General features: G+C 42.7%; 2 protein-coding genes across 7 annotated transcripts; both read left to right on the top strand.

Moving 5' to 3' along the window:
* Nucleotides 1-1,128: 1,128 nt before the first annotated feature.
* On the top strand, nucleotides 1,129-13,360 carry LOC125992410 (small ribosomal subunit protein eS21-like). Of its 3 annotated transcripts, XM_068649597.1 has the most exons (9): nucleotides 1,143-1,861; nucleotides 1,944-1,999; nucleotides 2,064-2,427; nucleotides 4,812-4,924; nucleotides 6,733-6,812; nucleotides 10,309-10,372; nucleotides 13,041-13,112; nucleotides 13,195-13,250; nucleotides 13,315-13,360. In XM_068649597.1, exons 5-9 carry the CDS (start codon nucleotides 6,763-6,765, stop codon nucleotides 13,322-13,324), a joined length of 252 nt encoding a protein of 83 aa, XP_068505698.1. In that variant the 5' UTR covers nucleotides 1,143-1,861; nucleotides 1,944-1,999; nucleotides 2,064-2,427; nucleotides 4,812-4,924; nucleotides 6,733-6,762; the 3' UTR covers nucleotides 13,325-13,360. The 3 variants fall into 3 exon arrangements, with proteins under 3 accessions (XP_068505699.1, XP_068505698.1, XP_068505697.1); XM_068649598.1 differs by having other exon boundaries at nucleotides 1,129-1,861; nucleotides 13,195-13,360; XM_068649596.1 differs by lacking the exons at nucleotides 1,143-1,861; nucleotides 1,944-1,999; nucleotides 2,064-2,427; nucleotides 4,812-4,924; nucleotides 6,733-6,812 and adding an exon at nucleotides 6,821-9,543.
* Nucleotides 13,361-13,500: 140 nt separating this feature from the next.
* LOC125992408 (small ribosomal subunit protein eS21-like) lies at nucleotides 13,501-24,924 on the top strand. Of its 4 annotated transcripts, XM_068649594.1 has the most exons (7): nucleotides 13,501-13,678; nucleotides 16,375-16,487; nucleotides 18,296-18,375; nucleotides 21,872-21,935; nucleotides 24,605-24,676; nucleotides 24,759-24,814; nucleotides 24,879-24,924. In XM_068649594.1, the coding sequence occupies exons 3-7, from the start codon at nucleotides 18,326-18,328 to the stop codon at nucleotides 24,886-24,888; spliced, it is 252 nt and encodes an 83-aa protein (XP_068505695.1). In that variant the 5' UTR covers nucleotides 13,501-13,678; nucleotides 16,375-16,487; nucleotides 18,296-18,325; the 3' UTR covers nucleotides 24,889-24,924. The 4 variants fall into 4 exon arrangements, with proteins under 4 accessions (XP_068505695.1, XP_068505693.1, XP_068505692.1 ...); XM_068649591.1 differs by lacking the exons at nucleotides 13,501-13,678; nucleotides 16,375-16,487 and having other exon boundaries at nucleotides 17,984-18,375; XM_068649593.1 differs by lacking the exons at nucleotides 13,501-13,678; nucleotides 16,375-16,487; nucleotides 18,296-18,375 and adding an exon at nucleotides 20,457-21,106.
* The last annotated feature ends 137 nt before the right edge of the window (nucleotides 24,925-25,061 follow it).

Below are 25,061 nucleotides of genomic sequence, written 5' to 3'. Positions count from 1 at the left end.
CTTATTTATTTTGGCTTGGCGAGTGGATGTGTCGCTGCTCATTCGTTTCGCCATGATTAGCTAATTTAGCATTTGCATCACTTGACTCTGCCGCACTGCATGGATAGGCAGGACACATATGTGTCATACATATACTATGTAGCCTAAGTGAAACATATCATTGGCTGGACAACTGTCAATTACTGATTTACACTACAAAAAGGCACAGAAAGAAAATCATTCATCCACTTAATTAGATTAGAGTACGTCTAACAGTAGATCTTAATCAATCAGTTTATGCTGAATTGTATTTTGTGCGCAGCATGTAATTTCATGTGCGCCAAGACTGCACGACCAGTCCGCAATTGCGCAGCTTAGAGGGAACACTGCTCGTAAGCACGTCTCTTTGTCTATGCCAGGGTTCGGCAACCCAAAATGTTCAAAGGGCCATATTGGCCCAAAAAAAAACAAAAAACATACCTGTCTGGAGCCTTAAAAATCTAAAAGCCTTTTATAATGCAACGTAGTGTCAATACATAAGTTGTATGCCTACTATTAAAATAATCTAAAGAAAAATAGTGGCGTCAATTTGATCACTTCTTCTTGCGGCCCATTAGAGTTCACGTACTTGCATAGCAGCGGTGTCTGTTCGATATCGGTCGCGTCACTCGACTCACCCATCACAGGCAATTGAAAAAGCTGTAGCTGAATTGATGTCCTTGAGCTTGAAAGACTGCATCCATGCGGTTCGACAATGATTCATATTGATGAAATCATCAGGAAAGAATGCAGTCTTGCGTGCCTCTCAAGAGTTCAAGATTTTTTGGTTTTGTCTTCCAAGCGTCCGCCATCATTCTACCCCAAACATGCTCAATGATGTTCGTGTCTGGTGACTGGGCTGGCCAGTACTGGAGCACCTTGATCTAGAACAAGGGCGTTCTATTCAGCCTACTCATACCCCCACTCTGTTTCTCTTAATAAATATGCCCTTGCAGGAAGGAGGGTTCAGACTTCATTCCTTCAATGGGTGAAATCTCCACCTGCAGGTGTCTAAAAGAACTTGCTTGTCTCCCGTGGTGTTCTTGCAAAATAAGTGTGAGTGAGCAAATCTCTAACACCAATCATAAAAGGTGTTAGAGTTGTGCTCACTCTAACTTATTTTGCAAGAACCACACGGGAGACAAGCAAGTCCTTTTAGACACCTGCAGGTGGAGAGTTCACTCGCTCAGGAATGAAGTCTGAAAACCCTCCCAACTGCAAGGACATATTTATTAAGAGTGGGGGCTGGTGTAGACTGAATAGGAAGCCCAAAACATATCAGGGGGAACTTTTACGACCTTGTGTAGGATGAGACAAGGTAGGTTATTTATTACCGGTTGCATTCCAACATAATCATCCGATAAGGATAATCTGAAAAACCCTAACAATTGGGAAGAGGTAGCTAATATTTCTTGACATTTTAGTATGTTGATATTGCCTTCTAACTTGCAAAGGTTTTGCTAGGATTGGGTGTATTGTATGACAAGCCGACAAAACTTGTTTTGCCAAACTCTGACCTTTCTGTGTTCATTAAAAGATCAATATTTCTGCAGTGAAGCAAATTTATTTTCATACATTACACCTCATTTGGGTGAGTCAAAGTCAGGTTATAAGCCATTGTTTCTACAACATGGACAAGCGACAGAACTTCTGTCAGACACTGTATATAGTTTGTCCTTGTTCAAGCTCTATGTACGTTCTGTATTATATGTAATGTGGATGTATTTCTATGTATGAAATAAAGTCATTCATTCAACTATGTCTGCTACAGGTGGACAATGTCACGGGTCGTTTCAACAGTCAGTTCAAGACCTATGCCATCTGTGGCGCCATCCGCAGAATGGTGAGTCATCCTGGATTGTGTTCAATGGTTCAAATGCTTGTGGTTTTTTACATGTGCGTGTTCTCTCCTAAATGCAAAACAGGGGGAGTCTGATGATTCCATCCTCAGGCTGGCAAAGAATGATGGTGTTGTTGCCAAGTAAGATGACATTTTTGTCATCAGCACGTATCTTGTGTTATAATGTGCATTTTTCTCTCCATAGGAACATCTGAGTGATATCTTTAAAATAAAATGTAAGAAAATCCAAATGCTTTATTGGTCCTGGTTTTTATTTTATTTTTTTTATTTTTTAGCGCATAGAGCACATTTGTTTTGTTTGTTTTTTAACGTCCATTAGATTACAATTACAAAGTGAATAATTATCCCAGTAAAAATACTGAATTTTTGTCCTGTCATCCGTACATACATCATCTACCGATTATCTGGAGGTTGGGCCGTAGAGGCAGCATTTTCAGCAAGAAAGCCCAGACTTCCTTATCTCCAGCCACTTCTTCTAGCTCTTCCCGATGTATCCCAAGGAGTTCCCAGGCCAGCTGGGAGTCGGGAGCTGTGTCCAAATTCACAGGGTGCGTTCTCCGAAGGCCGTTTTTTAGGATGTATGATGTAACTTTCGGCGTGACTCAGCTGCCCAAGTAGTTGAAACGCAGGGATGTTTTTTCACTTGTTGAATATGAACGTAACCGTTAAAATCCACCTGTTTTTCACCATCTGAACGGGTGGCTATTTTGCTCACCAGTTTTCTAAAGCTGAACTGCGATTGTTTTTGACTTGAGACCTGGCAACTGTGATGTCATTTTTAGTCGGCAGCGAGTGGCAATATGGTTGCCCCCCTGTGATGGATAAGAACGAGTGAATTTTGTTACTTATCTTATTCCAAGGACGCAATATTAATAAGAATGATGTATTTCGGCTCCTGTGGGCATATATAACATATTTTAAAGAAAATGTTGGGTTGAGTTACCCTTTAATAGGAGTGGAGCGCACTCTTGCTCTCTGAACATGCCTACTCACAGAGTAGTGCTACTTTGCTGGAGCACATCCTCGCACTCTGGGCAGTAGTCATGGACACCCTGAACTGGTTGTCACCAAATCGCGGGACACACATAGACGAATAACCATTAACACTCAAACCTACAGACAATTTATAGTCGTCAGTCGGCCTACCATGCACGTCTATTCAACATTGGAGAACATTGGAATACCAGGAGGAAACCCAGGCAGGCATGGGGAGAACATGCGAGCTCCACTCAGAAAGTCCGTAGCCGAAATCGGACCCACAACCTTTGCATTGTAAGGCAAACATGCTAACCAGTGCTCCACCATGCTGCCAAATAAAAAGTTTTACTGGGTTAATTGTAGTACATACTGTTGGGTTGACAACATTTATCTGAAATCAATCTCAGAGGCGGTAGGTCTTTTTGGCTTAGCGTTTTCTTCTGCGCAGAAGGGCGCACCCCAAACACACGCAACAAGTGTGGCTGAGATCTGCGCTCTGCTCGAATTTAGCCGTGCCTTTTATTGAGAGAGAAACAAAGGGGCAAGTGTACATGATCGGGTAGGTTCCCAGGCAGGAAGTACATTCCATAGTTATCTCATTACCACAGAACAAATGGGATACTCTTATGGACGGAGCAGTATGGACGTCTCATGACTATTAGCTTAACAAAGACCTAGTCTTAGTGGCCCTGGGAATACATCCCTGTGCCGTACTCATGACTTCAACTTAAATAAGACCTCTGTCTGCTTCACCCATCCCATGACAATCATGATCTGAACATGTCTAGCTAACTATGGGGCTTATTGTATAGCGCGGCTAATGACTCCAGTCATTAGCCGGCCATATGCCCCCAAGTCATTTTCACAAGGCTAGATGGTCACATACTGCGGAGAATCTTGCACACAAAAGCAGATACATAGAATCCAATGATAAAAAAGTATATCATTTCCAACACATACCGTAATTTCCGGTGTACAAGCCGCGACTTTTTTCCAAAATTTTGAACCCTGCGGCTTATAGTCAGGTGCGTCTTATATAAGATTTTTTTCGTGATTTTTGTGATGACTTGATCACTTTTACTCTTAACACTATTATATACAGTAAAAGCTACAAAACAAACTGACAAATAAGTCGTTTTCAAATCAGACGAGTAAAAACTGGTCAAATATTTTTTTAAAAAGATATTACAAGTGAAGACAATTTGCAATTCTAGTAATGACACATAAATTTGATGCACAATTTGTCTTCGCGGGCCACATAGAATGATGTGGCGGGCCGTATCTGGCCCCCGGGCCTTGAGTTTGACACCTGTGCATTAAACCAATGATTCAACATATACTGTAATTCTACAACAGACCACAAGTAGATACACTTTCACACTTATTTTTCTGTTTCATTTTAACTTGTGTGTAGCCCTTTGGCACTTTTAGCCTTTGTACCCGCTAAACAACATATTTTTGTACATTCTTTTAAACTGGTGGATATTTGGACTTTGCTTGAGTTCCTCACTTAGATTGTTCCATAGTTTGACCCCAGTTATAGTGATGCAAAAACTTTTTAAGGTTGTTCTTATGTTTAAGATTTTGAAGTTGTGATTCCCCCTTAACTTATAACCTCCCTCCCGATTCCTAAATAAGTTTTGGATATTTTCTGGTAGTTGTTTTGCTTACTTGCTATACATGATGATTGCTGTTTGGTAAGATACTATGTCAGTGGATTTCAATAGTTTGGATTGTATGAAAAGTGGATTTGTGTGTTCCAAGTAGTTGACTTTATGAATAGTCCTTATTGCTCTTTTCTGCAGAATGATAAGTGGCTGTAGTGAAGTTTTATAAGTATTCCCCCAAACCTCAGCACAGGGCAAGACAAGAGAACAATAAAGTGTACGAAGTGAATGATAATCCAGTAATTCTTTTGCTTTGTATATGACTGCCATGCTTCTTGAAATTTTAGACTTTACGTTTTTGATGTGTGGCCGCAACGGATGCTAACTGCCGTCAACCGTCATACCATCAGAGAAGAAGAAGGGGTGGCCTGTCCTTTTCGTCGTCCTTTTGTCGGTTACGGTGAGTCTCTGCGTTGCTCTCTTTCTGGAACCGCCTTAAACGAGCACATGCGGTGATATTACCGTGTATTTTACCGACGTTTATCGTCGTTAAACAGATAGCGTTACTGTGTGTGTTTGTTTAGAGGACAAAAAGTTAAAATGCAGTTTAATTGGCAGTTTCCACGCCGGTACGCGTGGACGTTCCACATGTTAGTTGCTATGCTAAGAGTCTTCTGGTCAGTTTTACACCCCCACGCATTGGCACGTTGCATTCCGCGAGATTGCGATTTAGCCGAGAAAGGGGTTGGGGTGGCACGGTGACGCACTAGTTAGCACGTCCGTCTCGCAGTGCAGACGTTCTGGGTTTAATTCTGGCTTTAACGGTTCGACTCGCTTCCAGGTAACACTGCGATCAAGCCAGTCGCACGGGAAGCGTGCCCATATTATAGGCTTTACGTTAAAAGAGAGCGAAGGAAAAGCAGGGCAGTGCTATAGTATGTAAGCGCCGGTATAGAGAGCGAAGGGAAAGCATTGCATTACGATAGCATGTAAATGCCGTTAAAGAGATCGAAGGGAAAGCATAGTGTGATAACATGTAAACGCGTCCGTTTTTTTTCCAAATGATAAATGTGTAAATCTCATCCGTGTATATCAAATTAACAAATTCTTAAAAAAATCTGAGGAGCATTCAACATGGGACTATCATCCTGCAATTTTTGCGGTCAAAACGTTACATGACCTGTGAGCTATTGAGTTAAAATGCTCATTTACAGTAATAAATCGGATAAAATAATAAGCATTCAACTGAAAATATGTATATCTCAACCAGGCCATGTGGGACGACCATCCTGCAATATCACGGGCCATTAGGTCACATGACTCAGGAGCTATTGAGGAAAAATGCAAATATTTACAGTTATAAATTCATTTAAAATATTTGAAGCATTGGAATAAAGTTCTAAGTGGTGTATCACAACCAGCCCATGTGGGACTATCATCCAACAGTTTGGGGTCAATAGGTCACATGATCTGGGAGCTATTGAGGTAAAATTCTATTTCCAGTAATAAATTCAATTTTAAAACAAGCAGGCATTCAAATGAAATTCTAGGAGGTGTATCTCAACCAGCCCATTTGGGACTATCGTCCTCCACTGTTTTGGGTCAATAGGTAACATGACCTGGAAGCTATTGAGCTAAAATTCTAATATTTACAGTAATAAATTCATTAAAAATATTTTAACCATTGGAATGAAATTCTAAGAGGCTGAATAGCTCCCAGGTCATGTGACCTATTGACTTCAAACTGAAGGATAATAGCCCCACATGGTCTGGTTGAGATGCACCTCTTAGAATTTCATTCCAAAGCTACGAATATTTTGAGTGAATTCATGACTGTAAATATTAGCGGTGTAGCTCAATAGCTCTCAGGTCATGTGACCTATTAACCCCCAACTGTGCAGGATGATAGTCCACATAGGCTGGTTGAGATACACCTCATAATATCATTCGAATGCTTCAAATATTTTTTGTGAATTTATGACTATAAATGTTAGCGCTTTAGCTCAATAGCTCCAGGTCATGTGACTTTTTGACCCCAAACTGTGAAGGATGATAGTTCCAAATAGGCTCTATGTGATGAATGCTTAAATTCTTTTCAATGAATTAATACTGTTAATAGCGTTTTTGCTCAATAGCTCCCAGGTCATGTGAGCCAATTATATTAAAACGCACTGCTGTGGCTATTTTGAATGTGTGCATCAAGATGGATGGATGAATGGAAGTATTGGAGTGTGTAGTGAAATTGTTGACATAAAATATTCTCTGCAGCTTTGCTTTGCAGACGACCTGCTAATCAACATGCAGAATGACGCTGGTGAATTTGTGGACCTCTACGTCCCTCGTAAATGGTGAGCAAATGTAATGGTTGTGGTACTTAAAATGCGCTTGTCGAACGTCAATCCTTGAAGGGGACAATGGTTGAGATATTTGGAGGCCAGGGTGGAAAGACTGGCTTCACACAATTGGCACACTGTCAACCCCCACGGACTAGCAATTTGCCCCGTTGACATATTTATGTGCGTGTGCCAGGGTTGTCACGATACTAGAATTTCAGTCGTCGGTACCAATACCTGTGATTTTCCACAATTCTCGATACTAATTTGTTATCATGGTAAAAAACAGAATCGACTTACTTTTAAAATCACTAATCCATCTGCTATAGCCAGGAAGACTTGCGCACATACCTTCAACATGTGCCCAAACGTAATTTTCCAAGATGGCGGCGCCCTGTGAGGCTGCGGCCAAGCCGGCTCCCGATAAAAATGTGTGTTTTGTGTTAAATGTACCGTCCAAATCGTCTCCGAGAATCGCATACGACAGAAGTACACTATTGGGACTTAGAAGCAACAACTGCACAAAGGATATATCCGGAGTTAACTTTGCCATGGATCGCGAAACTATTCGCGGTCTTGGAATAATGTCCCGAGACAAAGGAACCTCTGAGGCAGCGGGCTCCCCCTCCCCCACCAGCCGACACTGGAAGCAGCTGAAGCGGCGGTGGAGTCTGAGCACACGCCGGAGGAGAAGGCGAGGTTCCCGAGCCGGCATCAAACACCGACTGAAGAGAAACCCTCACAAAACAGCACTTCCATCTATTCTCCTTTCAAACGTGCGGTCGTTGGAAAATAAAATGGACTATCTCAAGCTGGACTTAACTACAGAACGAAAGGTGAGAGAATGCAACGCGATCATCCTCACAGAGACGTGGCTTCACAACAACGTTCCGGACAGCGCCATTAAACTGGATGGGTTTACAACTTTCCGCGCGGACAGAAACCACACCAGCACGGGTAAATCTCGAGGAGGTGGTGTGTGGATTTACATTAACAACAACTGGTGTACAAACGCTGTAGTTACTACAAGTCACTGCTCAGAGAACATTGAGTTTTTAACCCTCAACTGCCGTCCATTCTACCTACCGCGTGAATTCAATACCGTCAACATCACAGCTGTTTACGTCCCCCCCAGCGCTAACACAAAGGACGCACTCTCCATACTGTACAAGTCTGTGAGTACACTACAGAACACACACCCGGACTTGGTCTGCATAATCGCTGGCGATTTCAACCAGGCCAAATTGAAAACAGTAATGCCACACTTCCACAAGTGTGTGAACTTTGCAACAAGGGGAGAAAACACACTTGACCAGGTCTACGCAAACATCAGACAGGCCTTCAGAGCCCTTCCCCACCCCCACCTGGGTTCATCAGACCATCTCTCTGTTATGCTAATTCCAGCCTACAGACCTCTGTTGACGAGAAGCAAACCAACTGTGAAGCAGATCAGGGCCTGGCCAGAGGGCTCCACAGCAGCTCTACAGGACTGTTTTGAACGCACAGACTGGTCTGTCTTCAGGGAGGCGGCCACCACCAACCAGGACGTCAACCTCACCGAATACACAGACTCTGTAACTGGATACATAACGAAGTGCATGGAAGATGTAACCGTCACCAAAGACATTACAGTGAGAGCAAATGAAAAACCCTGGTTCACCAGGGAGGTACGTGAGCTCCTGAGGGCACGCAACGCTGCTTTCAAGTCTGGGGACAAGGAGGCCCTCAAGACTGCTAGGGCCAACTTGCACCGGGGCGTGCATATGGTCAAAAAATCAACTCACACTTCACAGACACAAAAGACCCAAGACGCCTGTGGCAAGGCATCCAGTCAGTCACAGACTACAAACCATCCCCCCCACCGTGTGAGGACAACATAGACTTCCTCAACTCTCTCAACACCTTCTTCAGCCGGTTTGAAGAAAACAACACCACAACACCCACAAAAACCCCAGTACACCCAGACAGCACAACACTTCAACTGGACCCAGCGGACGTGAAGAGGACCCTACTCAAGGTGAACCCCAGGAAAGCTGCAGGTCCAGACAACATACCCGGGCGCGTGCTCAGAGACTGTGCAGACTCACTCACTGACGTCCTCACAGACATCTACAACACCTCTCTGAACCAAGTCATCATACCAGCAATTTTCAAAGCTACCACCATCGTACCACTACCCAAGAAGTCACCAGCATCATCACTGAATGACTACAGACCCATAGCACTCACTTCCATCATGATGAAGTACTTTGAGAGACTGGTGAAGGCCCACTTAACATCCACCCTCCCCACTACTCTGGACCCATACCAATTTGCCTACCGCCCCAAGCGCTCCACTGATGACGCCATAGCAACAGCACTCCACCTCTGCCTGGCTCATCTGGAGAACAAAAACAGTCACGCGCGGATGCTGTTCATTGACTCCAGCTCTGCGTTCAACACAGTCATCCCCCAACATCTGGTGAATAAGCTGAGTACAATAGGCGTCAGAACTTAACTGTGCAACTGGCTGCTGGACTTTCTAACGAACAGACCGCAGACAGTCAGAGTCGGAAACAACTCCTCAGCGACCACCGTCATAAACACCGGGGTGCCGCAAGGATGTGTGCTATCCCCCCTGCTGTTGACGCTGATGACCCACGACTGCTCTGCCAGATTTGAAACGAATCACATCATCAAATTTGCAGATGACACAACAGTGGTGGGCCTCATCAAAGACAACGATGACTCAGCATACAGAGAGGAGGTACAGCAACTCATCACCTGGTGTGATAGGAACAAGCACAAGCAGACTGAGTAACAGCTTCTTTCCTCAAGCCATCAGACTCATGAACACACTGAGGAAAACCACTTGAACATTCCAAAGTCACCATGCCACTTGGCACTTTACTCTTGCACCTTATATACAGTTATACACTTTTTCACTTTACTTCTATGACCACTGATTGTACTTCTGCTGCTGTGTATGTATGTGTGTGTGTGTGTGTGTGGGTCTGTATTGTCAATACTCTTATTACACACCGTGTGTGTGTGTGCGTGTGTGTGAATGTGAGAGAGAGTATTTTATTGTATAGTACTGCACATGTTTATAAGCATGTTAGTGTTTGAATGACTGCAATGTGTAAGTGTGCATTGTCTATGTTTATGTTGTGAATGAATATGTCAGAGAAAGAAATTGTAAATTCAGTATGAGTAAGTTAGCTGTGTGTGTGTTTGTGTTGTGTGTGTTGTGTGTATGTGTGTGTGAGAAAGAAAGAGATTTATGTCAATGTCTTATTTAAATGTTTTTAGTTAAACTGCACATTGGAGACTGGTCAAACGCAATTTCAAACTTCTGTGGTAACCCTGTTACATAGGATTTTTGACAATAAAGTAAACTTGAACTTGAACTTGAATCTGCTTCTCAACCTTCTGAAACGGATTGTGGTTGAAAACCGAGGTTTGACTGTATTTTTATTAATCAATGGAAACACTGTTTTTTAAATTATTATTTTTATTTTCTTTTTAAAAGCTCTGCGAGCAACCGGATCATCGGAGCCAAGGACCACGCTTCCGTGCAGATCAACATAGCAGAGGTAATCTTTTTCCAACTTACCGTATTTTTGGCACAATAAGGCACTTGGGGTTAAAAGGCACAATTGCAGGGTCTGTTTTGTATTTAATCCACACATAGAGCGCATTATCGGGCCTATTTATGGCATGACTTATGGTAAACAAAAAGTTATAGGACCAAGACACTGAGATTGGTTGTACTTTATTCTACTGTTTAACCATGTACTCTATGTACTCACATTATTGTTAATAGATATTTATATGCAAATCCGTCCAAGTCCATGACTTCTGTATCCAAATTAAACAATTGGGCAAGTTTGCCATGAAACATGCCAAGTTCCATATTGTCTTGTCGTCACGTTGCTCTTCTGCAATGATCCTGGCTTTCCAGAAAGCTCTAATTGTGCCTTGTAAGCAGTGTTCCGTCTAATTTTTCAAGTGACTGTGCAAACACACAAGCTCCCTGTGCACACTGTGGACCACTGTGTGCAACACCAGAATGAATGAATGAATGAACAAATAAATAAATAAATAAATAAATCTTGTCAATGAGAACTTTAACTTGCTCGGGGTCGGATTTTGTTTTGTGTGACAGCTCGTTCCTTTTCTGTCGATCTTTTGCGTTCTTTGCAATAACGTACCGATCCGCTCTCCCATCTTGAGTCTTTGTACAATTCCAACAGCTTTCAAATGACATTTCTGCTGAATGTGACGCGCGAGGTAGTCCAACTTCCATTTCTTCCGTATTTTTCCCTCCGTAAACTCGCCCGCCACTTTGGCTTCACTGCATGTTTTGCAGAGGAGACCTTTCTCATTCAAAAAGAGAAAATCTCACCCAGTTTCACTGTTTCCTCTTGTAGTTGCACACACTCCAACAGCCATCCAAACTTAAAAGAAGCATCTCTTATTTATTTTGGCTTGGCGAGTGGATGTGTCGCTGCTCATTCGTTTCGCCATGATTAGCTAATTTAGCATTTGCATCGCTTGACTCTGCCGCACTGCATGGATAGGCAGGACACATATGTGTCATACATATACTATGTAGCCTAAGTGAAACATATCATTGGCTGGACAACTGTCAATTACTGATTTACACTACAAAAAGGCACAGAAAGAAAATCATTCATCCACTTAATTAGATTAGAGTACGTCTAACAGTAGATCTTAATCAATCAGTTTATGCTGAATTGTATTTTGTGCGCAGCATGTAATTTCATGTGCGCCAAGACTGCACGACCAGTCCGCAATTGCGCAGCTTAGAGGGAACACTGCTCGTAAGCACGTCTCTTTGTCTATGCCAGGGTTCGGCAACCCAAAATGTTCAAAGGGCCATATTGGCCCAAAAAAAACAAAAAACATACCTGTCTGGAGCCTTAAAAATCTAAAAGCCTTTTATAATGCAACATAGTGTCAATACATAAGTTGTATGCCTACTATTAAAATAATCTAAAGAAAAATAGTGGTGTCAATTTGATCACTTCTTCTTGCGGCCCATTAGAGTTCACGTACTTGCATAGCAGCGGTGTCTGTTCGATATCGGTCGCGTCACTCGACTCACCCATCACAGGCAATTGAAAAAGCTGTAGCTGAATTGATGTCCTTGAGCTTGAAAGACTGCATCCATGCGGTTCGACAATGATTCATATTGATGAAATCATCAGGAAAGAATGCAGTCTTGCGTGCCTCTCAAGAGTTCAAGATTTTTTGGTTTTGTCTTCCAAGCGTCCGCCATCATTCTACCCCAAACATGCTCAATGATGTTCGTGTCTGGTGACTGGGCTGGCCAGTACTGGAGCACCTTGATCTAGAACAAGGGCGTTCTATTCAGCCTACTCATACCCCCACTCTGTTTCTCTTAATAAATATGCCCTTGCAGGAAGGAGGGTTCAGACTTCATTCCTTCAATGGGTGAAATCTCCACCTGCAGGTGTCTAAAAGAACTTGCTTGTCTCCCGTGGTGTTCTTGCAAAATAAGTGTGAGTGAGCAAATCTCTAACACCAATCATAAAAGGTGTTAGAGTTGTGCTCACTCTAACTTATTTTGCAAGAACCACACGGGAGACAAGCAAGTCCTTTTAGACACCTGCAGGTGGAGAGTTCACTCGCTCAGGAATGAAGTCTGAAAACCCTCCCAACTGCAAGGACATATTTATTAAGAGTGGGGGCTGGTGTAGACTGAATAGGAAGCCCAAAACATATCAGGGGGAACTTTTACGACCTTGTGTAGGATGAGACAAGGTAGGTTATTTATTACCGGTTGCATTCCAACATAATCATCCGATAAGGATAATCTGAAAAACCCTAACAATTGGGAAGAGGTAGCTAATATTTCTTGACATTTTAGTATGTTGATATTGCCTTCTAACTTGCAAAGGTTTTGCTAGGATTGGGTGTATTGTATGACAAGCCGACAAAACTTGTTTTGCCAAACTCTGACCTTTCTGTGTTCATTAAAAGATCAATATTTCTGCAGTGAAGCAAATTTATTTTCATACATTACACCTCATTTGGGTGAGTCAAAGTCAGGTTATAAGCCATTGTTTCTACAACATGGACAAGCGACAGAACTTCTGTCAGACACTGTATATAGTTTGTCCTTGTTCAAGCTCTATGTACGTTCTGTATTATATGTAATGTGGATGTATTTCTATGTATGAAATAAAGTCATTCATTCAACTATGTCTGCTACAGGTGGACAATGTCACGGGTCGTTTCAACAGTCAGTTCAAGACCTATGCCATCTGTGGCGCCATCCGCAGAATGGTGAGTCATCCTGGATTGTGTTCAATGGTTCAAATGCTTGTGGTTTTTTACATGTGCGTGTTCTCTCCTAAATGCAAAACAGGGGGAGTCTGATGATTCCATCCTCAGGCTGGCAAAGAATGATGGTGTTGTTGCCAAGTAAGATGACATTTTTGTCATCAGCACGTATCTTGTGTTATAATGTGCATTTTTCTCTCCATAGGAACATCTGAGTGATATCTTTAAAATAAAATGTAAGAAAATCCAAATGCTTTATTGGTCCTGGTTTTTATTTTATTTTTTTTATTTTTTAGCGCATAGAGCACATTTGTTTTGTTTGTTTTTTAACGTCCATTAGATTACAATTACAAAGTGAATAATTATCCCAGTAAAAATACTGAATTTTTGTCCTGTCATCCGTACATACATCATCTACCGATTATCTGGAGGTTGGGCCGTAGAGGCAGCATTTTCAGCAAGAAAGCCCAGACTTCCTTATCTCCAGCCACTTCTTCTAGCTCTTCCCGATGTATCCCAAGGAGTTCCCAGGCCAGCTGGGAGTCGGGAGCTGTGTCCAAATTCACAGGGTGCGTTCTCCGAAGGCCGTTTTTTAGGATGTATGATGTAACTTTCGGCGTGACTCAGCTGCCCAAGTAGTTGAAACGCAGGGATGTTTTTTCACTTGTTGAATATGAACGTAACCGTTAAAATCCACCTGTTTTTCACCATCTGAACGGGTGGCTATTTTGCTCACCAGTTTTCTAAAGCTGAACTGCGATTGTTTTTGACTTGAGACCTGGCAACTGTGATGTCATTTTTAGTCGGCAGCGAGTGGCAATATGGTTGCCCCCCTGTGATGGATAAGAACGAGTGAATTTTGTTACTTATCTTATTCCAAGGACGCAATATTAATAAGAATGATGTATTTCGGCTCCTGTGGGCATATATAACATATTTTAAAGAAAATGTTGGGTTGAGTTACCCTTTAATAGGAGTGGAGCGCACTCTTGCTCTCTGAACATGCCTACTCACAGAGTAGTGCTACTTTGCTGGAGCACATCCTCGCACTCTGGGCAGTAGTCATGGACACCCTGAACTGGTTGTCACCAAATCGCGGGACACACATAGACGAATAACCATTAACACTCAAACCTACAGACAATTTATAGTCGTCAGTCGGCCTACCATGCACGTCTATTCAACATTGGAGAACATTGGAATACCAGGAGGAAACCCAGGCAGGCATGGGGAGAACATGCGAGCTCCACTCAGAAAGTCCGTAGCCGAAATCGGACCCACAACCTTTGCATTGTAAGGCAAACATGCTAACCAGTGCTCCACCATGCTGCCAAATAAAAAGTTTTACTGGGTTAATTGTAGTACATACTGTTGGGTTGACAACATTTATCTGAAATCAATCTCAGAGGCGGTAGGTCTTTTTGGCTTAGCGTTTTCTTCTGCGCAGAAGGGCGCACCCCAAACACACGCAACAAGTGTGGCTGAGATCTGCGCTCTGCTCGAATTTAGCCGTGCCTTTTATTGAGAGAGAAACAAAGGGGCAAGTGTACATGATCGGGTAGGTTCCCAGGCAGGAAGTACATTCCATAGTTATCTCATTACCACAGAACAAATGGGATACTCTTATGGACGGAGCAGTATGGACGTCTCATGACTATTAGCTTAACAAAGACCTAGTCTTAGTGGCCCTGGGAATACATCCCTGTGCCGTACTCATGACTTCAACTTAAATAAGACCTCTGTCTGCTTCACCCATCCCATGACAATCATGATCTGAACATGTCTAGCTAACTATGGGGCTTATTGTATAGCGCGGCTAATGACTCCAGTCATTAGCCGGCCATATGCCCCCAAGTCATTTTCACAAGGCTAGATGGTCACATACTGCGGAGAATCTTGCACACAAAAGCAGATACATAGAATCCAATGATAAAAAAGTATATCATTTCCAACACATACCGTAATTTCCGGTGTACAAGCCGCGACTTTTTTCCAAAATTTTGAACCCTGCGGCTTATAGTCAGGTGCGTCTTATATAAGATTTTTTTCGTGATTTTTGTGATGACTTGATCACTTTTACTCTTAACACTATTATATACAGTAAAAGCTACAAAACAAACTGACAAATAAGTCGTTTTCAAATCAGACGAGTAAAAACTGGTCAAATATTTTTTTAAAAAGATATTACAAGTGAAGACAATTTGCAATTCTAGTAATGACACATAAATTTGATGCACAATTTGTCTTCGCGGGCCACATAGAATGATGTGGCGGGCCGTATCTGGCCCCCGGGCCTTGAGTTTGACACCTGTGCATTAAACCAATGATTCAACATATACTGTAATTCTACAACAGACCACAAGTAGATACACTTTCACACTTATTTTTCTGTTTCATTTTAACTTGTGTGTAGCCCTTTGGCACTTTTAGCCTTTGTACCCGCTAAACAACATATTTTTGTACATTCTTTTAAACTGGTGGATATTTGGACTTTGCTTGAGTTCCTCACTTAGATTGTTAAAGTCCCAAAGTCCCAATGATCATCGTCACACACACATCTGGGTGTGGTGAAATTTGTCCTCTGCATTTAACCCATCCCCATGTGATTTTGATCCATCCCCTGGGGGAGAGGGGAGCAGTGAGCAGCAGCGGTGCCGCGCTCGGGAATCATTTGGTGATCTAACCCCCCAATTCCAACCCTTAATGCTGAGTGCCAAGCAGGGAGGCAATGGGTCCCATTTTTATAGTCTTTGGTATGACCCGGCCGGGGTTTGAACCCACAACCTTCCAGTCTCAGGGCGGACACTCTACTACTAGGCCACTGAGCTGTTCCATAGTTTGACCCCAGTTATAGTGATGCAAAAACTTTTTAAGGTTGTTCTTATGTTTAAGATTTTGAAGTTGTGATTCCCCCTTAACTTATAACCTCCCTCCCGATTCCTAAATAAGTTTTGGATATTTTCTGGTAGTTGTTTTGCTTACTTGCTATACATGATGATTGCTGTTTGGTAAGATACTATGTCAGTGGATTTCAATAGTTTGGATTGTATGAAAAGTGGATTTGTGTGTTCCAAGTAGTTGACTTTATGAATAGTCCTTATTGCTCTTTTCTGCAGAATGATAAGTGGCTGTAGTGAAGTTTTATAAGTATTCCCCCAAACCTCAGCACAGGGCAAGACAAGAGAACAATAAAGTGTACGAAGTGAATGATAATCCAGTAATTCTTTTGCTTTGTATATGACTGCCATGCTTCTTGAAATTTTAGACTTTACGTTTTTGATGTGTGGCCGCAACGGATGCTAACTGCCGTCAACCGTCATACCATCAGAGAAGAAGAAGGGGTGGCCTGTCCTTTTCGTCGTCCTTTTGTCGGTTACGGTGAGTCTCTGCGTTGCTCTCTTTCTGGAACCGCCTTAAACGAGCACATGCGGTGATATTACCGTGTATTTTACCGACGTTTATCGTCGTTAAACAGATAGCGTTACTGTGTGTGTTTGTTTAGAGGACAAAAAGTTAAAATGCAGTTTAATTGGCAGTTTCCACGCCGGTACGCGTGGACGTTCCACATGTTAGTTGCTATGCTAAGAGTCTTCTGGTCAGTTTTACACCCCCACGCATTGGCACGTTGCATTCCGCGAGATTGCGATTTAGCCGAGAAAGGGGTTGGGGTGGCACGGTGACGCACTAGTTAGCACGTCCGTCTCGCAGTGCAGACGTTCTGGGTTTAATTCTGGCTTTAACGGTTCGACTCGCTTCCAGGTAACACTGCGATCAAGCCAGTCGCACGGGAAGCGTGCCCATATTATAGGCTTTACGTTAAAAGAGAGCGAAGGAAAAGCAGGGCAGTGCTATAGTATGTAAGCGCCGGTATAGAGAGCGAAGGGAAAGCATTGCATTACGATAGCATGTAAATGCCGTTAAAGAGATCGAAGGGAAAGCATAGTGTGATAACATGTAAACGCGTCCGTTTTTTTTCCAAATGATAAATGTGTAAATCTCATCCGTGTATATCAAATTAACAAATTCTTAAAAAAATCTGAGGAGCATTCAACATGGGACTATCATCCTGCAATTTTTGCGGTCAAAACGTTACATGACCTGTGAGCTATTGAGTTAAAATGCTCATTTACAGTAATAAATCGGATAAAATAATAAGCATTCAACTGAAAATATGTATATCTCAACCAGGCCATGTGGGACGACCATCCTGCAATATCACGGGCCATTAGGTCACATGACTCAGGAGCTATTGAGGAAAAATGCAAATATTTACAGTTATAAATTCATTTAAAATATTTGAAGCATTGGAATAAAGTTCTAAGTGGTGTATCACAACCAGCCCATGTGGGACTATCATCCAACAGTTTGGGGTCAATAGGTCACATGATCTGGGAGCTATTGAGGTAAAATTCTATTTCCAGTAATACATTCAATTTTAAAACAAGCAGGCATTCAAATGAAATTCTAGGAGGTGTATCTCAACCAGCCCATTTGGGACTATCGTCCTCCACTGTTTTGGGTCAATAGGTAACATGACCTGGAAGCTATTGAGCTAAAATTCTAATATTTACAGTAATAAATTCATTAAAAATATTTTAACCATTGGAATGAAATTCTAAGAGGCTGAATAGCTCCCAGGTCATGTGACCTATTGACTTCAAACTGAAGGATAATAGCCCCACATGGTCTGGTTGAGATGCACCTCTTAGAATTTCATTCCAAAGCTACGAATATTTTGAGTGAATTCATGACTGTAAATATTAGCGGTGTAGCTCAATAGCTCTCAGGTCATGTGACCTATTAACCCCCAACTGTGCAGGATGATAGTCCACATAGGCTGGTTGAGATACACCTCATAATATCATTCGAATGCTTCAAATATTTTTTGTGAATTTATGACTATAAATGTTAGCGCTTTAGCTCAATAGCTCCAGGTCATGTGACTTTTTGACCCCAAACTGTGAAGGATGATAGTTCCAAATAGGCTCTATGTGATGAATGCTTAAATTCTTTTCAATGAATTAATACTGTTAATAGCGTTTTTGCTCAATAGCTCCCAGGTCATGTGAGCCAATTATATTAAAACGCACTGCTGTGGCTATTTTGAATGTGTGCATCAAGATGGATGGATGAATGGAAGTATTGGAGTGTGTAGTGAAATTGTTGACATAAAATATTCTCTGCAGCTTTGCTTTGCAGACGACCTGCTAATCAACATGCAGAATGACGCTGGTGAATTTGTGGACCTCTACGTCCCTCGTAAATGGTGAGCAAATGTAATGGTTGTGGTACTTAAAATGCGCTTGTCGAACGTCAATCCTTGAAGGGGACAATGGTTGAGATATTTGGAGGCCAGGGTGGAAAGACTGGCTTCACACAATTGGCACACTGTCAACCCCCACGGACTAGCAATTTGCCCCGTTGACATATTTATGTGCGTGTGCCAGGGTTGTCACGATACTAGAATTTCAGTCGTCGGTACCAATACCTGTGATTTTCCACAATTCTCGATACTAATTTGTTATCATGGTAAAAAACAGAATCGACTTACTTTTAAAATCACTAATCCATCTGCTATAGCCAGGAAGACTTGCGCACATACCTTCAACATGTGCCCAAACGTAATTTTCCAAGATGGCGGCGCCCTGTGAGGCTGCGGCCAAGCCGGCTCCCGATAAAAATGTGTGTTTTGTGTTAAATGTACCGTCCAAATCGTCTCCGAGAATCGCATACGACAGAAGTACACTATTGGGACTTAGAAGCAACAACTGCACAAAGGATATATCCGGAGTTAACTTTGCCATGGATCGCGAAACTATTCGCGGTCTTGGAATAATGTCCCGAGACAAAGGAACCTCTGAGGCAGCGGGCTCCCCCTCCCCCACCAGCCGACACTGGAAGCAGCTGAAGCGGCGGTGGAGTCTGAGCACACGCCGGAGGAGAAGGCGAGGTTCCCGAGCCGGCATCAAACACCGACTGAAGAGAAACCCTCACAAAACAGCACTTCCATCTATTCTCCTTTCAAACGTGCGGTCGTTGGAAAATAAAATGGACTATCTCAAGCTGGACTTAACTACAGAACGAAAGGTGAGAGAATGCAACGCGATCATCCTCACAGAGACGTGGCTTCACAACAACGTTCCGGACAGCGCCATTAAACTGGATGGGTTTACAACTTTCCGCGCGGACAGAAACCACACCAGCACGGGTAAATCTCGAGGAGGTGGTGTGTGGATTTACATTAACAACAACTGGTGTACAAACGCTGTAGTTACTACAAGTCACTGCTCAGAGAACATTGAGTTTTTAACCCTCAACTGCCGTCCATTCTACCTACCGCGTGAATTCAATACCGTCAACATCACAGCTGTTTACGTCCCCCCCAGCGCTAACACAAAGGACGCACTCTCCATACTGTACAAGTCTGTGAGTACACTACAGAACACACACCCGGACTTGGTCTGCATAATCGCTGGCGATTTCAACCAGGCCAAATTGAAAACAGTAATGCCACACTTCCACAAGTGTGTGAACTTTGCAACAAGGGGAGAAAACACACTTGACCAGGTCTACGCAAACATCAGACAGGCCTTCAGAGCCCTTCCCCACCCCCACCTGGGTTCATCAGACCATCTCTCTGTTATGCTAATTCCAGCCTACAGACCTCTGTTGACGAGAAGCAAACCAACTGTGAAGCAGATCAGGGCCTGGCCAGAGGGCTCCACAGCAGCTCTACAGGACTGTTTTGAACGCACAGACTGGTCTGTCTTCAGGGAGGCGGCCACCACCAACCAGGACGTCAACCTCACCGAATACACAGACTCTGTAACTGGATACATAACGAAGTGCATGGAAGATGTAACCGTCACCAAAGACATTACAGTGAGAGCAAATGAAAAACCCTGGTTCACCAGGGAGGTACGTGAGCTCCTGAGGGCACGCAACGCTGCTTTCAAGTCTGGGGACAAGGAGGCCCTCAAGACTGCTAGGGCCAACTTGCACCGGGGCGTGCATATGGTCAAAAAATCAACTCACACTTCACAGACACAAAAGACCCAAGACGCCTGTGGCAAGGCATCCAGTCAGTCACAGACTACAAACCATCCCCCCCACCGTGTGAGGACAACATAGACTTCCTCAACTCTCTCAACACCTTCTTCAGCCGGTTTGAAGAAAACAACACCACAACACCCACAAAAACCCCAGTACACCCAGACAGCACAACACTTCAACTGGACCCAGCGGACGTGAAGAGGACCCTACTCAAGGTGAACCCCAGGAAAGCTGCAGGTCCAGACAACATACCCGGGCGCGTGCTCAGAGACTGTGCAGACTCACTCGCTGACGTCCTCACAGACATCTACAACACCTCTCTGAACCAAGTCATCATACCAGCAATTTTCAAAGCTACCACCATCGTACCACTACCCAAGAAGTCACCAGCATCATCACTGAATGACTACAGACCCATAGCACTCACTTCCATCATGATGAAGTACTTTGAGAGACTGGTGAAGGCCCACTTAACATCCACCCTCCCCACTACTCTGGACCCATACCAATTTGCCTACCGCCCCAAGCGCTCCACTGATGACGCCATAGCAACAGCACTCCACCTCTGCCTGGCTCATCTGGAGAACAAAAACAGTCACGCGCGGATGCTGTTCATTGACTCCAGCTCTGCGTTCAACACAGTCATCCCCCAACATCTGGTGAATAAGCTGAGTACAATAGGCGTCAGAACTTAACTGTGCAACTGGCTGCTGGACTTTCTAACGAACAGACCGCAGACAGTCAGAGTCGGAAACAACTCCTCAGCGACCACCGTCATAAACACCGGGGTGCCGCAAGGATGTGTGCTATCCCCCCTGCTGTTCACGCTGATGACCCACGACTGCTCTGCCAGATTTGAAACGAATCACATCATCAAATTTGCAGATGACACAACAGTGGTGGGCCTCATCAAAGACAACGATGACTCAGCATACAGAGAGGAGGTACAGCAACTCATCACCTGGTGTGATAGGAACAAGCACAAGCAGACTGAGTAACAGCTTCTTTCCTCAAGCCATCAGACTCATGAACACACTGAGGAAAACCACTTGAACATTCCAAAGTCACCATGCCACTTGGCACTTTACTCTTGCACCTTATATACAGTTATACACTTTTTCACTTTACTTCTATGACCACTGATTGTACTTCTGCTGCTGTGTATGTATGTGTGTGTGTGTGTGTGTGGGTCTGTATTGTCAATACTCTTATTACACACCGTGTGTGTGTGTGCGTGTGTGTGAATGTGAGAGAGAGTATTTTATTGTATAGTACTGCACATGTTTATAAGCATGTTAGTGTTTGAATGACTGCAATGTGTAAGTGTGCATTGTCTATGTTTATGTTGTGAATGAATATGTCAGAGAAAGAAATTGTAAATTCAGTATGAGTAAGTTAGCTGTGTGTGTGTTTGTGTTGTGTGTGTTGTGTGTATGTGTGTGTGAGAAAGAAAGAGATTTATGTCAATGTCTTATTTAAATGTTTTTAGTTAAACTGCACATTGGAGACTGGTCAAACGCAATTTCAAACTTCTGTGGTAACCCTGTTACATAGGATTTTTGACAATAAAGTAAACTTGAACTTGAACTTGAATCTGCTTCTCAACCTTCTGAAACGGATTGTGGTTGAAAACCGAGGTTTGACTGTATTTTTATTAATCAATGGAAACACTGTTTTTTAAATTATTATTTTTATTTTCTTTTTAAAAGCTCTGCGAGCAACCGGATCATCGGAGCCAAGGACCACGCTTCCGTGCAGATCAACATAGCAGAGGTAATCTTTTTCCAACTTACCGTATTTTTGGCACAATAAGGCACTTGGGGTTAAAAGGCACAATTGCAGGGTCTGTTTTGTATTTAATCCACACATAGAGCGCATTATCGGGCCTATTTATGGCATGACTTATGGTAAACAAAAAGTTATAGGACCAAGACACTGAGATTGGTTGTACTTTATTCTACTGTTTAACCATGTACTCTATGTACTCACATTATTGTTAATAGATATTTATATGCAAATCCGTCCAAGTCCATGACTTCTGTATCCAAATTAAACAATTGGGCAAGTTTGCCATGAAACATGCCAAGTTCCATATTGTCTTGTCGTCACGTTGCTCTTCTGCAATGATCCTGGCTTTCCAGAAAGCTCTAATTGTGCCTTGTAAGCAGTGTTCCGTCTAATTTTTCAAGTGACTGTGCAAACACACAAGCTCCCTGTGCACACTGTGGACCACTGTGTGCAACACCAGAATGAATGAATGAATGAACAAATAAATAAATAAATAAATAAATCTTGTCAATGAGAACTTTAACTTGCTCGGGGTCGGATTTTGTTTTGTGTGACAGCTCGTTCCTTTTCTGTCGATCTTTTGCGTTCTTTGCAATAACGTACCGATCCGCTCTCCCATCTTGAGTCTTTGTACAATTCCAACAGCTTTCAAATGACATTTCTGCTGAATGTGACGCGCGAGGTAGTCCAACTTCCATTTCTTCCGTATTTTTCCCTCCGTAAACTCGCCCGCCACTTTGGCTTCACTGCATGTTTTGCAGAGGAGACCTTTCTCATTCAAAAAGAGAAAATCTCACCCAGTTTCACTGTTTCCTCTTGTAGTTGCACACACTCCAACAGCCATCCAAACTTAAAAGAAGCATCTCTTATTTATTTTGGCTTGGCGAGTGGATGTGTCGCTGCTCATTCGTTTCGCCATGATTAGCTAATTTAGCATTTGCATCACTTGACTCTGCCGCACTGCATGGATAGGCAGGACACATATGTGTCATACATATACTATGTAGCCTAAGTGAAACATATCATTGGCTGGACAACTGTCAATTACTGATTTACACTACAAAAAGGCACAGAAAGAAAATCATTCATCCACTTAATTAGATTAGAGTACGTCTAACAGTAGATCTTAATCAATCAGTTTATGCTGAATTGTATTTTGTGCGCAGCATGTAATTTCATGTGCGCCAAGACTGCACGACCAGTCCGCAATTGCGCAGCTTAGAGGGAACACTGCTCGTAAGCACGTCTCTTTGTCTATGCCAGGGTTCGGCAACCCAAAATGTTCAAAGGGCCATATTGGCCCAAAAAAAAACAAAAAACATACCTGTCTGGAGCCTTAAAAATCTAAAAGCCTTTTATAATGCAACGTAGTGTCAATACATAAGTTGTATGCCTACTATTAAAATAATCTAAAGAAAAATAGTGGCGTCAATTTGATCACTTCTTCTTGCGGCCCATTAGAGTTCACGTACTTGCATAGCAGCGGTGTCTGTTCGATATCGGTCGCGTCACTCGACTCACCCATCACAGGCAATTGAAAAAGCTGTAGCTGAATTGATGTCCTTGAGCTTGAAAGACTGCATCCATGCGGTTCGACAATGATTCATATTGATGAAATCATCAGGAAAGAATGCAGTCTTGCGTGCCTCTCAAGAGTTCAAGATTTTTTGGTTTTGTCTTCCAAGCGTCCGCCATCATTCTACCCCAAACATGCTCAATGATGTTCGTGTCTGGTGACTGGGCTGGCCAGTACTGGAGCACCTTGATCTAGAACAAGGGCGTTCTATTCAGCCTACTCATACCCCCACTCTGTTTCTCTTAATAAATATGCCCTTGCAGGAAGGAGGGTTCAGACTTCATTCCTTCAATGGGTGAAATCTCCACCTGCAGGTGTCTAAAAGAACTTGCTTGTCTCCCGTGGTGTTCTTGCAAAATAAGTGTGAGTGAGCAAATCTCTAACACCAATCATAAAAGGTGTTAGAGTTGTGCTCACTCTAACTTATTTTGCAAGAACCACACGGGAGACAAGCAAGTCCTTTTAGACACCTGCAGGTGGAGAGTTCACTCGCTCAGGAATGAAGTCTGAAAACCCTCCCAACTGCAAGGACATATTTATTAAGAGTGGGGGCTGGTGTAGACTGAATAGGAAGCCCAAAACATATCAGGGGGAACTTTTACGACCTTGTGTAGGATGAGACAAGGTAGGTTATTTATTACCGGTTGCATTCCAACATAATCATCCGATAAGGATAATCTGAAAAACCCTAACAATTGGGAAGAGGTAGCTAATATTTCTTGACATTTTAGTATGTTGATATTGCCTTCTAACTTGCAAAGGTTTTGCTAGGATTGGGTGTATTGTATGACAAGCCGACAAAACTTGTTTTGCCAAACTCTGACCTTTCTGTGTTCATTAAAAGATCAATATTTCTGCAGTGAAGCAAATTTATTTTCATACATTACACCTCATTTGGGTGAGTCAAAGTCAGGTTATAAGCCATTGTTTCTACAACATGGACAAGCGACAGAACTTCTGTCAGACACTGTATATAGTTTGTCCTTGTTCAAGCTCTATGTACGTTCTGTATTATATGTAATGTGGATGTATTTCTATGTATGAAATAAAGTCATTCATTCAACTATGTCTGCTACAGGTGGACAATGTCACGGGTCGTTTCAACAGTCAGTTCAAGACCTATGCCATCTGTGGCGCCATCCGCAGAATGGTGAGTCATCCTGGATTGTGTTCAATGGTTCAAATGCTTGTGGTTTTTTACATGTGCGTGTTCTCTCCTAAATGCAAAACAGGGGGAGTCTGATGATTCCATCCTCAGGCTGGCAAAGAATGATGGTGTTGTTGCCAAGTAAGATGACATTTTTGTCATCAGCACGTATCTTGTGTTATAATGTGCATTTTTCTCTCCATAGGAACATCTGAGTGATATCTTTAAAATAAAATGTAAGAAAATCCAAATGCTTTATTGGTCCTGGTTTTTATTTTATTTTTTTTATTTTTTAGCGCATAGAGCACATTTGTTTTGTTTGTTTTTTAACGTCCATTAGATTACAATTACAAAGTGAATAATTATCCCAGTAAAAATACTGAATTTT

This window comes from Syngnathus scovelli, chromosome 22 (assembly GCF_024217435.2).
Source record: "Syngnathus scovelli strain Florida chromosome 22, RoL_Ssco_1.2, whole genome shotgun sequence".
NCBI classification, from domain to species: domain Eukaryota; kingdom Metazoa; phylum Chordata; class Actinopteri; order Syngnathiformes; family Syngnathidae; genus Syngnathus; species Syngnathus scovelli.
This window is presented reverse-complemented; position numbering and strand designations above follow the sequence as displayed.